Raw genomic sequence first — 14,295 nt, forward strand, 5'->3', positions numbered from 1 at the left:
TGGTACGAGCTAGCAATTTTTAAGAAAAATTGTTAAGTTGAACCATGAATGGGTTGGGGGAAAAAACTTTTTATCGATATTAACTGGACAAAAATACTAATATTGATATTACTGTCAATTTAACTTGTTAAAGTGTAAAATCATATTTCTCAAAATACTATTTTTGACAGAAAAATAAAAATTTCCTATTTCGGAAAATTTCATAATACATATACGCGTTTGGTTTTTAATTTTATTTATTTTCAAGATGGCAGCCTCCTTGAGAATAATTTCCAAAGGCTGTGGAATTGGTTTAAAGCAAAATAGAACATTGTATTCAAAAATTAAAACTTTAGATTTGTCGTACTTGAACTTCAGAAGAAATGCATCAGTGGTTCGCAACATACCACCCAAAAGTTTTGAATACTGTTACAGTTTAGTCAGGTAAAACTACATCATTTGACTATTTGATGATTGTTTTCTTTATGTGTTTTTTGCTAAATCTGCAATGTTAGTATGTGTTTTCAAAGTGATAAAAAGAGTTACCGATTACCATTCATATTGCATTTCAACAGTTATTTTTTAAGCTCTCGTATTAGAGCAGAGGAAATTCGAGTCAGATTTGTTTTTGTGGACGTCAAGTTCCAAAATTCGGGTAGACTTTACTTTACCGGTCCCCAGATCCGCAAGATCCGCGCGCTCATTGCACTATGACGTAAGATTTACGTCACTCAACTGATTAGGGTTGGTTTTGCACATTTTTCGACTGGTTAGGGTTAGTCTTGCACCCACCTGAAAGATTAGGGTTAGTCCTTGCATAAGTTTTCGACTGATTAGAGTTAGTCTCGCATATATCCGAGAGATTAGGGTTAGTCCTCGCACATGGGTTAGTCTAGCATGGTCTAGCATCCGCCTGGGAGATTTGGGTTAGTCCTCGCATACCATCCGAGAGATAAGGGTTAGTGTCTTGTTCTTTTAGATTAATTAAGAAATTCAGTTGCATCTGTATTTTTTGCAAGATCTTAATTCAGCTTCAACGACATCTCGTTGGTTTGTTTACATGAAAAAAATGGCTAAGTACGAAAGAAACGGCACTAAGCATGCGCCGCACTCGCTTCGTTCACAATTATTTTTTGTCTCCTTTTCACTGAATAAACAACATTTATTACTTTTTTTCAGAAAACGAGGTTAAAAACTTCGTTTATAAACGAAGTTTTAAACTAAACTTTTAACCGTAGAATTCGAATTTGGGGTCAAAAAGGCTTAAAACCTCATATTTTTTATTTTTTTCGATCGCTCACGCGATCTCATATATATTGAAGTCGCCTACGGCGACACTATATTTTAGCGCGTTTTTCTGGGGACCGGTAAAGTAAAGTCGTTCCCAAAATTCTCATCCATCTAATCATGCATTTGTAACAACATGGCAGTATACCTTAATTTTAAATTAATTTAAATTTAAAGATTAAATGCATTCTTTTCACTGCAATTTTATATTTCCAGTCACACTTTTTGTCTCCCATCCTTCAAAGGACATGGCAAAACATAACTATATGACATCTTAAAAAAAAATTGATGTTCCCATATTTTATAGTATTAAGATTAACAATTAAATCATTTACGTCTTTGCTGAAATTAAATTCTGAAATGATTGAAAGGAAATAAGATTATTTATATATGCTATCATCTAAGATGTTGAAATATACATGTTAACATGTATATTTACAAAAGAGCTAACAGGATATATGGCAAACATGGTAAAGGGCAATCAGAAATTATGGCAAATGGGGTACAGGGTGAATGGGAATTATGGCGAACAGACTCGTGCGAACAGGTAGGAGAGGGCAAACGGACTTGATACCCCTTCAAGAAAAAAGATGTTCCATTTTGTTATTTTTAATTAATACATTAATTAAAAAACTTGTTGGAATTTTCTGATTTGTCAGAAAGGCACAAAAACAGATGATGAAGTTGGCATCTGATCTCCCAAATGATGATAATCAGCAAGGATTAGAAAAACCAGAGAAATATATGCCCAGAGTTTATGTAAAATGAACAGGTTGATGCCAATAGGAATGAATATATAAGTATTTATGATGTTGCTGATTATATTGAGCAATACTTCACTGTTTTGGAAGATTTACTGTCAATTAGGATGCTTGATAACAAAAGAACAGCCATAGTCTTTGTGAAAATGACACTTCCTTGAACTTTCTAAAAAGTTAGTGGACTCTTTGAAATTATTATAAGGGAAAGAGTCGGTGTGTCATTCAGAATGCTGACATGCAATGATCAGATGCCTGTGTATTAGAGATCAATGTCTCTTCCCTTTTCCAATGTCATCCACTGATATTTTCTTATTTTCCTCAATCTTTTTTGACAGAAAATAAATGACATCTTTAATTAAATTTAGTAATTTTTGAGCTGATGAGTGCATCCCGACTAACAGTTATGATAGATTGGTATATCGATGATATAACATATCCAATATTACTTAGTAATAATTGTCCCAACTGCCAGTTTACGCAAAACAAAACTCCCCACCGTAACAAAAGAGCACACCAATTGAGATACTAAAACTCGAAATTTGTGTATTAAGCCCCAATAGTTTATGTCCAAAGAGTCCATGTGTACCCCCATCTGTGTGTATGTTTTCATAGTATCAAACAATGTGATGGATTTTGCAAATGCCTAAATATTACGTTCCTGACCAAGTGTTGACAACATAAAACCTGATTATTGGGTCCTCACAAACCATGGGTGTATAACTCTCTTTAACTTCAGAGAAAATTTAAAACTGGTTAGTACATACAGGGACCTATATACTAATGGGATAGGCAACTCCTTCAGCACCATGTTTATTTACCAAAACGGCACACACAACACTGCAAGTTTTTCAAACTACGTTTCTTCCCAGTAAAAAGCTTGTTTTCTGATTTATGTAATCTGTTCTTTTTGTGTATCGGAATGGATATTTAATAAATTTTAAAGCACATATTATAAAATAATTTAGATATTAAGTAAACAACCACCAAAATCGGCGATTTCTCGGAAATACGGCCGATCAGGGGCACGCACCAATTTTTAAATAAACGTAATTACTTCTATTAAGATAAGGAGTAAAAACAGTGCTAGTAATAAATCTTGAATAATTTTGTGATAGATAAATTAAGATTTTATTCTGAAATATTTGATAGCAAAGGAGATATTATACACCTATTTACTGGCTATGAGGACAATAGCAATTTTATCGTTCCCCAAGACAGCAACTATTTCCCGAGCGCAGCCTCGGGAAATAGTTGCTGTCGAGGGGAACGATAAACTTGCTATTGTCCAAATAGTCAGTAAATAAGTGTTTTATTATACTGAAGCAGTCTTTACTTGTGTTACGTCACAATCTGTATAAAACCAGAAGAGTTCCGAGATGAAAAGTGAGGGAAACAGAATGCTGTCGGTGAATAGTTTAATGACTATTTCACCATGGGCAAATAGCACAAAAACTATTCCACGGTAGGGACTGTTTGGAAAAAATAGCATGTTTATTCGTAATATTTTTATATAGAAAAAATTCACAGAGGTATAATAAATTTAACTAAAATTGACTTACGAAATCCCGCAACTTACGAGATATCGCGAGACTTGTGACAGTTGCCTATCCCGTTAGTATATAGGTTCCTGGTACATAATACTCAGGTGACTGTTAAGGCCCATGGGCCTCTTGTTAATCAAGAAATGACAATTGTGTTCCGGTAATCATTTCTTACTGTAATTAACTTAAACTTTATATCATTCTATTTTGTAGGCAATATGACCATGAAAATTATCTTTGTACCTTACTATTAAGAAGAGACCTTCGTGCTGCAGTTATTGTCTTAAGGGCCTTTAATATTGAAGTTGCTATGGTAAAGAATGGTATAAATTTAGATTATAAAAGCATTGGTTTGTTTCAAACCAACACATATTTGTAATTTCTTTTATTCAAAACTGATAAATGTCAACCCTCTACAAACCATTTATATTTTTAAGATTTCTTATAAGTATGGAGTTGACAGCAGATTAAAATAATGGTGCCAATCTCATTGAAAATCTCAAAAAAAAAAAAAAAAAAAAAAAAAAAAAAAACACGGATAAACCAAAATAACAAAACAAAACAAAACAACAGACAGTTTTATGAACAAGTTAAAACCTTCAAATACTAACTATTAAGTAAGAATTTAGTAATTTCTAATAAAAAAAAAATTATGCATTAATGTTGTTGCTGTCTTTGTTAGACTCCACATTTAAAATAAGACTGATTTACCTTCTTTGCTTAGATTTTCTATAGAAAACATTTGTTTGTGTATTAGGTTGCAAGCAATGTATCAGACCCAATTAGAGGTCTTGGCAGGTTCCAGTTCTGGAGAGAAGCTCTTGATGGAATTTACAGTCCAAAGGCATGTGACTCAGAGTTCTGTCAAGTTAACTGTTAATGATAAAAGAAATGTTATCTTTGAAAAATAATCCTTTAATAGCATGAAATATGAATGTGTTTATTAATTCGTTTATCTGTTATTTAGGGAACTGTACCTCAAACACCAGTGGCCCAGTTGTTGAATTGGGTTTGTAGTTTTCATTATGTTTAAACTTATAAACTTAAAAATTTATCATATCTACATCCTATATATTTTTTTACATTACGGTAAATTGAATTTCTTGGTTGTTGAAGATTTCAAAATAAATCCCTTTTGCTATTGTTAATTGTATTATGAAAATTTCAACCAGGTAAAAATAGAATAATTATTTTTACAGGTAGCTAATGAGTACCAGGTCTCTAAATCATGGCTCTCCAGGCTGATCGAAGCTAGGGTAAGAAGCCAAAATACAGCTTTAATAGGGCTTGCGCAAATTTCTGGTTATAATTGTCACAGTCAACAAAGTCACTTTCTTCATTATTCTTTGCAGGCTTCCAATCCTACGAGTCAATTTAAGACATTGGTGGAAATGGACAATTATTATGAACAAGTTGTTTCCTCAATGAATTACTTATTACTTGAATTACACGGTAATAAATTTTAAAAATGACAGTCTTATCATTCGGACCTTACCGAGAATACCCTGTATAGAACAAATGTAACAATATACAATAAACTCTGTGCATGTGTTTAGGTAAATGAAAGGTAATCTTCATTGGTGGCCATAAAGACACAATGAATTTGGTATTGATTGTTTTAGTATAGATACATTTTGGCAATTTTAGCACTTAAAAACTGAACTTTTACATCTGCCATAGTTGAAAAAGTTGTATGTTTTCACCTGTGTTATCTTTGTCCACTCATAAAGACTTTTATAAAGTGTCAACTGAATGCCATCTTTGTTAGGTTTCTGATCCAAAATCTACTCTCAGATTGGAAACCCTTGGCCAGCGAAGATGACTTATATTACCTAATACAACTGATTTTGCTGTTTTATTAAATATGTAGTATTTTTGACTATTTTGTCTGTATATTCTCTCCTCTGAACTAATTAAGAAACTTCAGATTGATCTATTGGACCACCGGTCAATAGTTTGTGACTTCTGGACTGGCGATCTATTGACCACCAGTCGATAGTTTGCAAATTTTGGACCATCAATCTATTGGACCGACGGTACCCATATACACACTATGATATTAGGTAATAAAACAGTTAGTTAGCCTCAGGCAATAGAACACATAGAGCTGTTCCCAGTACCTTGGGAAAAATATTCTGGTCTATTGACTGATCGGACATTAAATAGCTGTATAATATTTGATATTCTCAAAATCACCAACCGTGATTCAATGTACTATGACATAAAATAAGGGTTCTTTTTTTTTGACATAAAATAAACTTTACAATGTTAAAACATAACATTAATACAAAATTAATACATGTAAATGATTTAGTACTGCAGACCTTTATACAGATTTTTGATAGGTTTGTGGCCTTGTCACCTGAACCCCTGACCTCATTTGATACTGTAGTATTATGCCAGAGTTCCTGGTAAATTCTCATATAAGTCTCTGCTGTGTACCAGAGTATTCGTAAACTCTTTTAACACCGAACTACTTCATATAACTGAGTAATCAAAGTTCTTTATTAAAGAAATTACTGATAACTCCGTGGTGAGGACCTGTTTTACAATTAAAAATGTGTATATTTTTAAAGGTATAAAAGATGTACAGGCAGATCATGCTGCCAGTCATTTAGGACGATGCTATGGGATGGTGAATTTAATAAAGGTTACCCCATCCCAGCTGTCACAAGGAAATGTAATGTTTCCCCATGATTTATTAGCAAAGGTAGTGCAATTTATATCATAGTGTTTCATTTCTTTGTTTTCATAATACACATGTAATGAGAATTTTGTTTAAAATTCAGGATTTTTAAAAATAATAATTTTTTTGTAATGCTAATGAATGCAAGAAATAAAAACTCTATATTTATTTTTTGCTTTTTGAATTTCAGCATTCAGTATCTCAGGAAGATATCAAACGAGGGAAAAATCCAAAAGGAGTCAGTGATGTTGTGTACGAAATAGCAAGTGTTGCAAAACAGCATCTAGACAAGGTAAATATCCAATGGTTATTGCTAACATTTCTTAACATTGTTTATTACTGTACAGTCATTGTTTGCATTACCATTTTAAGTGGTCTAGATACACTTTACCTTTTAAAGTGAAAGTCTGCACTTTTTCTCATAGAATTTCATTTTAAATAGTGAAGAAAGGGGTATTTCAACAAATCTTTCTTCTTAAAATATACATGTATGAGCCAGAATTGACAAATTTATATATTAAAACCTTTCACTGTATTTTATTGATTCAGTTTAATTTAGATCATAAAGCCTGTGGCCAATTGAAATACATGTAGTAGAAAAACAGATACAGTATATACTGAATTTTAAAATTATAAATAGAGGATATTCAGAGTTCTGTAGCTTCATAGGGAATTTTCTCCATATAGGAAAGATTTCTCTTTATTTTCACTCAGAAAAAAATCCTAGCTGTCTCACGAGAGTCAGAAATAAACTCTGTATCCAAATTTAAAAATTTTCTTTACTTTCCTTCTGTGGCTCTTAGCTGTCTCTTTGTTGAAATTCAAAATAATATTGGGAAGGGGGGGTGCAACAATAAATTCAATTTTTCCCACAGTAATAGAAAAAAGTTGTTTTTACATTTATAATAAATATCCCTAACTTCTGGAACATCACCAAAAATGAGGTCAAAACAAAATTATATGCAACAAAACTAAATTCTTTCCATTTTGAATGTGTTTTAATATAAGAAATAAAGTCAGACTTCATTAATATCTTGAACTCGATGGGACTGTGAAAAAAACTGAGATATCCGAGGTTTTGAGGTATCCAGGGTAAAATACTTATAGAATAAGAGGTTGGGACTTCCAAATTACTTCAACATATCCATGGTATTCCAGATATCAGTGTTCGAGATACTGAAGTTCAACTGTATATGTATTACACATGCAGATTAAATTTTGTTCTTTTCCTTACTTTTGCTTCAAAGGCCAGATCATTGAAAGGAAATGTTCCAAATCAAGCTATGCCTGTGTTTCTTCCATCCGTAAGTTTACTTCACATTTCAAAAACCATTAATAAATTGAGCTTTTTAAATCTTGTTATTAAAACAATTTTATTTTTTGACGTGCATGTAATTTTTTGAAATCTACAAGTTACCTGTATGTTGTATTGTTATCTCCCCTTTTCAACAAATTTTTCCATTAAAATGATTTGACAAGTTCTATCTGCTTTCTTTTAGGTGTTTTGTGATAATTACCTGACTAATTTACAGAAAGTGGACTTTAATGTGTTTGATCCAACACTGAATAAGAAGAGATTTCTATACCACAAACTTTTACTGCAAAGATTCAAGAAAACCTATTAATATCAGTCTGTGATTAGAGCAAAAAAATGGAAACTGTGTTGCAGCATAACGTTTTAGATAATGTAGCAAATGTGAGATGCAAAAAATCTCTGATTTACAGAGATTGTTTTATTGTTATTTGATTACAGAAAGATTACAAAAAGTGATGTTCCTCCTTTTTGTTCAAAAACAAAATTATGAGATGGCAAAGTACAGGACAAATGTGTCCCCCACCTTTGTGTTTTAGTTTCCAGAATGTTCAACCACAAGCATACATGTATTTAGTTGACCTCAGGAACGTATATGTATATGAGAGGTATACTTGTGAGAAATACTTTGAAGTCGGTTTTCTTTCCTCATAATGGTGAAAGACTTGTCATTACATGAATTATAAGAGAATTTTTATAATAATTGTGATGTTTTCAATCTGTAATGACAATAAGAAATGAACACATTGCTTGATGTATTGAAGGAATATGCAAGAAAATATTTACAAGTATTTTTAACCCCCCCCCCCCAAGAAAACAAATTGCAGAAATGGAAGCATCCTCACAATGTCAAGGTTTTGTGATTTTGGAACTCCACACAAACCCTTGACATAAGTTGTTATTTAAAAGTTGGGCTAGAAAGCTACTATTTCATTTGTTCCTGGTCTAGGACTGGAACCAATCAGAAAACAGCTTTTATTGTAGGTAAGTTTTGTAAGCAAATATGACTCGTCTTTAAAATGGAAAATGTCAATATTGTAGGATTTGTTACTAGTTACTTTAAATAAAACATTGGGGATTAATTTTTTGAACATCGTCCTCCTTACAATCACAAAAGATATACTCTAGAGTTGGGCAATTTGATAACAATGGATTTAAAAATATATATTCTCATTGGTTAGTTTATAATTACCCATTACATCATGTGTAACCACACGCCCAACTTTTTTAAAATAATAACGACTTATGTCAATGGTTTGAGTGGAGTTTTGAAGTCACAAAACCTTGACATTGTGAGGATGAAATAGAAGGAGTATTAAGACATCATGGGCTTGTCATTAGATCCTGTAATAAAGTTGCAACATCTCAGGTTTTTCTGGAGAGTATTACCTGAGAGACTCAAGCAAATATGATTGCTCTCTAATAATTGAGCTTATTTGAAAACTTGGCAGCAGCCATGCTATCGAAAGTTTCATAAGAATAATCCTAAGAGATGATTTCAGAGACATCTTAGGACCTAACTTAGGATGGTCCTAAGACAGTTATAGACATAGAAGCTTTCTTAGTAATGTCTTAACTAGAACAGAGCTTAGAGATTCTTTTTAAGATAATATTATTATACATTTATTGACTGAAATGAAATTTGGTATACAGATTTACCATAAGAATATCTAGGTCAAGTTCTGTTTTGGGTACGATGGAGCAATTTTTGACAGAGTTATGCCCCTTGGACTTTGGAAAATTCCAATTATTTGGCATAAGTGTTTCACAAACATCTTTTGTTTATTTATTTATTTATTTATTTATTTTTTGCTGGCTTCCATGATGAACATTTTCTTTACTTGCACTGCGGTAAAACTCGGGCAATTCTGTCACTGTTGAACACCTAAGATTTAGCTGATCCCAAGAACAGTGTAAAGTAAGCAGTCCAATATCTCATCAACAGGTCTAATATCTCACTCTGCGGTCAAACATTGATTTTTTTATGACCGCTCAGTAGAACATTGGAAATGCCATACTTTTTACTTATAGATTTATATAGGAACTAATTTTAAAGGTATAACAATCTAAAATATGTAGCGGTACAAACTATGTTTACATAACAAAGAAAAAATAATAATGTCAGAACCTTAAATGTTTTAGTAGCTTGTAAAGAGATGAGTCTTCATAAATACATGTAATTGTAAAAATTCTTTGTTATTTAATTAAACAACAGAAAGGACATCTCTCTCTTTCTCAAAATAATGAAGAAAAAATAAAAACATGCAAATTGGGAGTATGCAAACTCCAAAATTTATTTCATGAGTGAGTTAGACCATACTGCACAACAAAGTAGGGGGGGGGGGGGGATGGCATCTCAATGAAAATTTCCATACTTAATGAACAGCAAAAGACCAAAAAGTGGGAAAAGACTCCTCTCCGCGGCCTCCAATATTACATGTATGCCTGATAAGAAATGAACAGTTGCACAAAGTTAGGAACCTCTCAAGTTCATCTTCGGATGGATGTTGTAATGTCTCAACTTAAGAAGAAATATTAAGATATGTTTTAAGTATGGACAGATTTAGATAGTCTCACTTAGGACTAAAATATCTCTTCATGTATGTCATAGTCCTTCATGGTAGCTCAGTCTTTTGAGTGCTCGCTCTACAATCAGAAGGTAGTGGATTAATTCAAACCTAGCTGCGACAGACCTAAGTCTGTAAAAAAAATAGGTAGCAGCTGTTCCTTCACCAAGTGCTCGACAATTGGAAGTGAAAATTGCAGGTCTTGTGGGTAAGTCCTTAAAAAATCCTGTATCACAATGGTGTTAGCATGATAAAGATTCGTCACTGCTCAATGGCCCTTAGTGCCGAGTATAGGTCTAATTTTGAAGCCCTTCACCAGTATATGATGACATAGAACATGAATATGATGTAAAACAACATACAATCAGTCAATCATAGTCTTAAGATGGCTTCGATAGCATGCATGCTGTTTCTTTCCACATGATATTTGTATGTACAATTGATTATACAATGTATATATTATTGGTAGGTCACCTGAGTCACTCAGATGACCTATTGCTATCTTTTTTGTCCATCTTTTTGCATCCTAGGATGTGTGTTGGTTATAAACTTTTGAACATTTTCAGTTTCTTTTAAACCGCTGAACCAATTTCAACCAATTTTGGCATATAGCATCAATGGGTGAAGGGGTACAAAATTGTGAATTTCATGGTCCCTTCCCCACTGGGTCCTGGGGGATGGGGCTAAAACCATCAAAATAAGTGCTTTTTAAAAATTATCTTCTTTACTCCTGGACATCAAGCAGTCAAACTTTGCATGATTATAATGTTCAAGCATTGAGCCCTCTTCCAAAATTTTGTAATTCATTACCCCAGGGTTGGGGTTCAGGAGTTAGGGTGGGCTTCTAAGGCCAAGCTTAAAAAAATTCTTTGTTTGTAGTTGCTGACCTATAATTTTTAGAGTGGGTTGGTATGTAGGCATTTTTATGCCCTGCCATGAATATGGCCGGGGCATATAGTGTTTGTCATGTCCATCTTCCATCCTTCCGTCTGTCCTTCCGTCACACTCTGTGTTTAGCTCTGTTCAATGCTCAGTTTCAAAGAAACTATCCAAGATATTTTTATCAAACTGATAGATATTGATGAGAGCTATGCAACTGCATCAACATTTTTTAACCTTGACCTTTCCTTTGACCTTGACCTCACTTTTCTTAAATTAGTGTTTAGCTCAGTTTTAAAGATACCATTCAAGATAGTGTAATCAAACTTCATATGTTGATACATACTGATGTAAGCTATTCAACATTTTTTGACCTTGACCTTTCTTTTGACCTAGACCTCACTTTTCTTAAATTGTTTAGCTCAGTTTTAATGAAACCATTCAAGATATTTTAACAAACTTCATATGCTAATACATACTGATGAGAGCTATTCAACTGCATCAATATTTTTTACCTTGACCTTTCCTTTGACCTTGACCTCACTTTTCTTAAGTTTTTAGCTCATTTTTAAAGATACCATTCAAGATAGTGTTATCAAACTTCATATGCTGATACATACTGATGAGAGCTATTCAACTGCATCAACATATTTTTTTTACCTTGTCCTTTCCTTTGACCTCACTTTTCTTAAATAAGTTTTTAGCTCATTTTTAAAGATACCATTCAAGATAGTGTTATCAAACTTCATATGCTGATACATACTGATGAGAGCTATTCAACTGCATCAACATTTTTTGACCTTGTCGTTTCCCTTGACCTTGACCTCACTTTTCTTAAATTAGTGTTTAGCTCAGTTTTCAAGAAACCATTAACAATATTTTTATCAAACTTCATATGCTGATACATACTGATGTAAGCTATTCAACTGCATCAATATTTTTTCAACTTGACCTTTACTTTGACCTTGACCTCACTTTTCTCAATTTGTGTTTAAAGAAACCATCCACAATACTTTTATCAAACTTCATATGCTAATACATACTGATGTAACCTTTCCAACTGCATCAACATTTTTTGACCTTGACCTTTCCTTTGACCTTAACTTCATTTATTTTAGATTAGTGTTTAGCTCAGTTTTAAATAAACCATTTTTATCAAACTAATATGCTGATACGTATTTATGAGAACTATTCAACTGCATCAAAAACGTTTGACCTTGTACTTTTCTGGGACCTTGACCTCACTTTTCTTAGATTTGCATTTTGCTTAATTTTAAAGAAACCATTTAAGATATATTTATGTAAGCTTATGCACTTATACATAATTTGGTGCAAATTTATCATCTATATCAAACTTTTTAGATTTCAATTTTAAAGAAATATTCAAAATATTCTCATAAGATTTCACACACTAATACAAATTTTCATGTTGCATTACTAATATACCCTCGGCGGGGCATTCATGTCCTATGGACATATTTCTATTTTTTTTTTTTTTTTTTTTTTTTTTTTGAAAAAAAAAAGATCATAGTTTTCAGATTTCTGTTAGATAACAAAAATAGGCTTGCTAACCATAAAAAAAATCCACTTGACATAAATAAAAAATGAAAATTTTAATATCCTAATTAAGAGCTTGAAACTTAAAAAAAATAATAATAATAGAAAATAGCTTTAAAAAAAAGTTTGGGTCGGGTGCATTTTCAATGAGTCAGTAGGCAACTGCAAACAAACAGTTTTTTATTTTAGGCCTAACGATCATATAGTGAAAATGCATAATTAAGGTATGTCACTCGTGAAATTTGTTATATCAAGGATTTTTTGAGAAGTATATTTTGGATAAGTACTCATATAGTATGACTCAAAATCGCAGAGAAAATGGGGGGTCAGTGTGCATCTAAATGAGCTACGGTACAAATAAGTTGACCTTTTTGCACTTAAATTGTAACTCTTTGGTTAATCACTTTAACCGTTATCATATATCATAAGATGTAACCATGGCAATAAACATAATCTTATTTTACGTAAAATAGTTTGAATAGTATTTATCATTGAACAAATCATGCAAATTAATGCGCGTAAATTATTGTGTGACCTTTTTGCACTAAAAAAGTCTCATATTTGGGGTATTAAAAATCTAAATAGGCAATAGAATATTTTCTTGTATCAAACTTTTTACGACTTAAGTGCTGATCGGTCAAAAGTATCAAGTAGTTTAAAATGATGAAAGAAAAAGTTGGGTCAGTGATGTAAATTTTGCAATATTGGTCAAAATATGCGATTTTCAGGCAAAAAACTGTGTAAATTTTATCTCGACTTCCTTAATATATCTTCATTTCTTGGCAATGTTTGTTGAGCGAAGGTGTAAATTTTGTTATAAAAATATAAATTGAGACCTATATTTAATATTCCAGGCATATCATGGCGGAAAATATTCTCCGAGTAAAAGTATGTGAGGCTAAAGTTCCAAGATATTAAATTAAATAAATGTGTAGATTTGCAGAATTTTCTGCTAAATATCCTTCCGCCACAAGAAATAGTCCCTTATAAATCTTGTTCTTTGTGAATTTTTGAGCAGTTTTTTAATTGAATGTTGAACATTTTACATTGTTTAATTTAAATATGTTATAAAATTGAATTTTAATAAATAGTTTTTAAGTAAGAGGCTCTGACTGAAATTTTCTAAAAGGCTGACGAGTGACATACCTTAAGTTCTTTAAAAAAAAACATCAAAACTTCTTCTTTCCCCCTGTATATTTAGCAGATAAACCATAGTTATGATGAGCAATGGTGCCTCTTCCAAAATTGTGAATTTTTTGGCCCCTGGGACAGAGTTCTGGTTTTAGGGTAGGGCTGTATTGATTACATAGTGAAAATGCATTATTTCTTTGAAAATCCTCTTTAAAAATTCTTTAAAAAGTCAACATTTCGCAAGTTCTATGGTTGATACAATGACCTTGTCAGCAAATACAGTCTATCATTAAATTGATGTTTTTCATACTAATTGTTAGGTCATTATTTACGAACTGAATTGTCTACGAATTTTTTCCGTTTGCCCAATCATGACAAAGAGCACACAGCAGTTGTAACTGGTTGACAGGGGATGCTTATTCCTCCTTGGCATTCTGCTCTGCTCCTGGTTTGTATTGTTTCAATGAACTTTTGAGCTAGATTACACTTTATCTCCATATTTCATTATTATGAGCAAGGTTGCCTCTTTCAAAATAGTGAATTTCATGACCCCTGGTCAGGGGTTTTGATGTTAGGGCAGGCCTCTATAGATCAG

The 14,295-nt window shown here is 32.4% G+C and overlaps 1 protein-coding gene across 1 annotated transcript; it reads left to right on the forward strand.

The window, feature by feature from the left end:
* Positions 1 to 234: 234 nt before the first annotated feature.
* On the forward strand, positions 235 to 8,019 carry LOC133205303 (NADH dehydrogenase (ubiquinone) complex I, assembly factor 6-like). Its single transcript, XM_061341083.1, has 10 exons — positions 235 to 423; positions 3,782 to 3,881; positions 4,326 to 4,412; positions 4,536 to 4,577; positions 4,768 to 4,824; positions 4,921 to 5,020; positions 6,145 to 6,278; positions 6,445 to 6,546; positions 7,502 to 7,558; positions 7,754 to 8,019. Exons 1-10 carry the CDS (start codon positions 248 to 250, stop codon positions 7,877 to 7,879), a joined length of 981 nt encoding a protein of 326 aa, XP_061197067.1. The 5' UTR covers positions 235 to 247; the 3' UTR covers positions 7,880 to 8,019.
* Positions 8,020 to 14,295: the final 6,276 nt, after the last annotated feature.

Source organism: Saccostrea echinata, unplaced genomic scaffold, assembly GCF_033153115.1.
Source record: "Saccostrea echinata isolate AGI-Se365-2 ecotype Australia unplaced genomic scaffold, CSIRO_AGI_Sech_v1 ptg000054l, whole genome shotgun sequence".
In the NCBI taxonomy this organism is placed as follows: Eukaryota; Metazoa; Mollusca; class Bivalvia; order Ostreida; family Ostreidae; genus Saccostrea; species Saccostrea echinata.

Coding starts and splice junctions, on each gene's coding strand:
- LOC133205303 (XM_061341083.1), top strand. CDS start 248: ATGGCAGCCTCCTTGAGAATAATTTCCAAAGGCTGTGGAATTGGTTTA. Junction 6,279..6,444: donor CCCATGATTTATTAGCAAAG/GTAGTGCAATTT, acceptor TTTGAATTTCAG/CATTCAGTATCTCAGGAAGA. Junction 7,559..7,753: donor TGCCTGTGTTTCTTCCATCC/GTAAGTTTACTT, acceptor GCTTTCTTTTAG/GTGTTTTGTGATAATTACCT.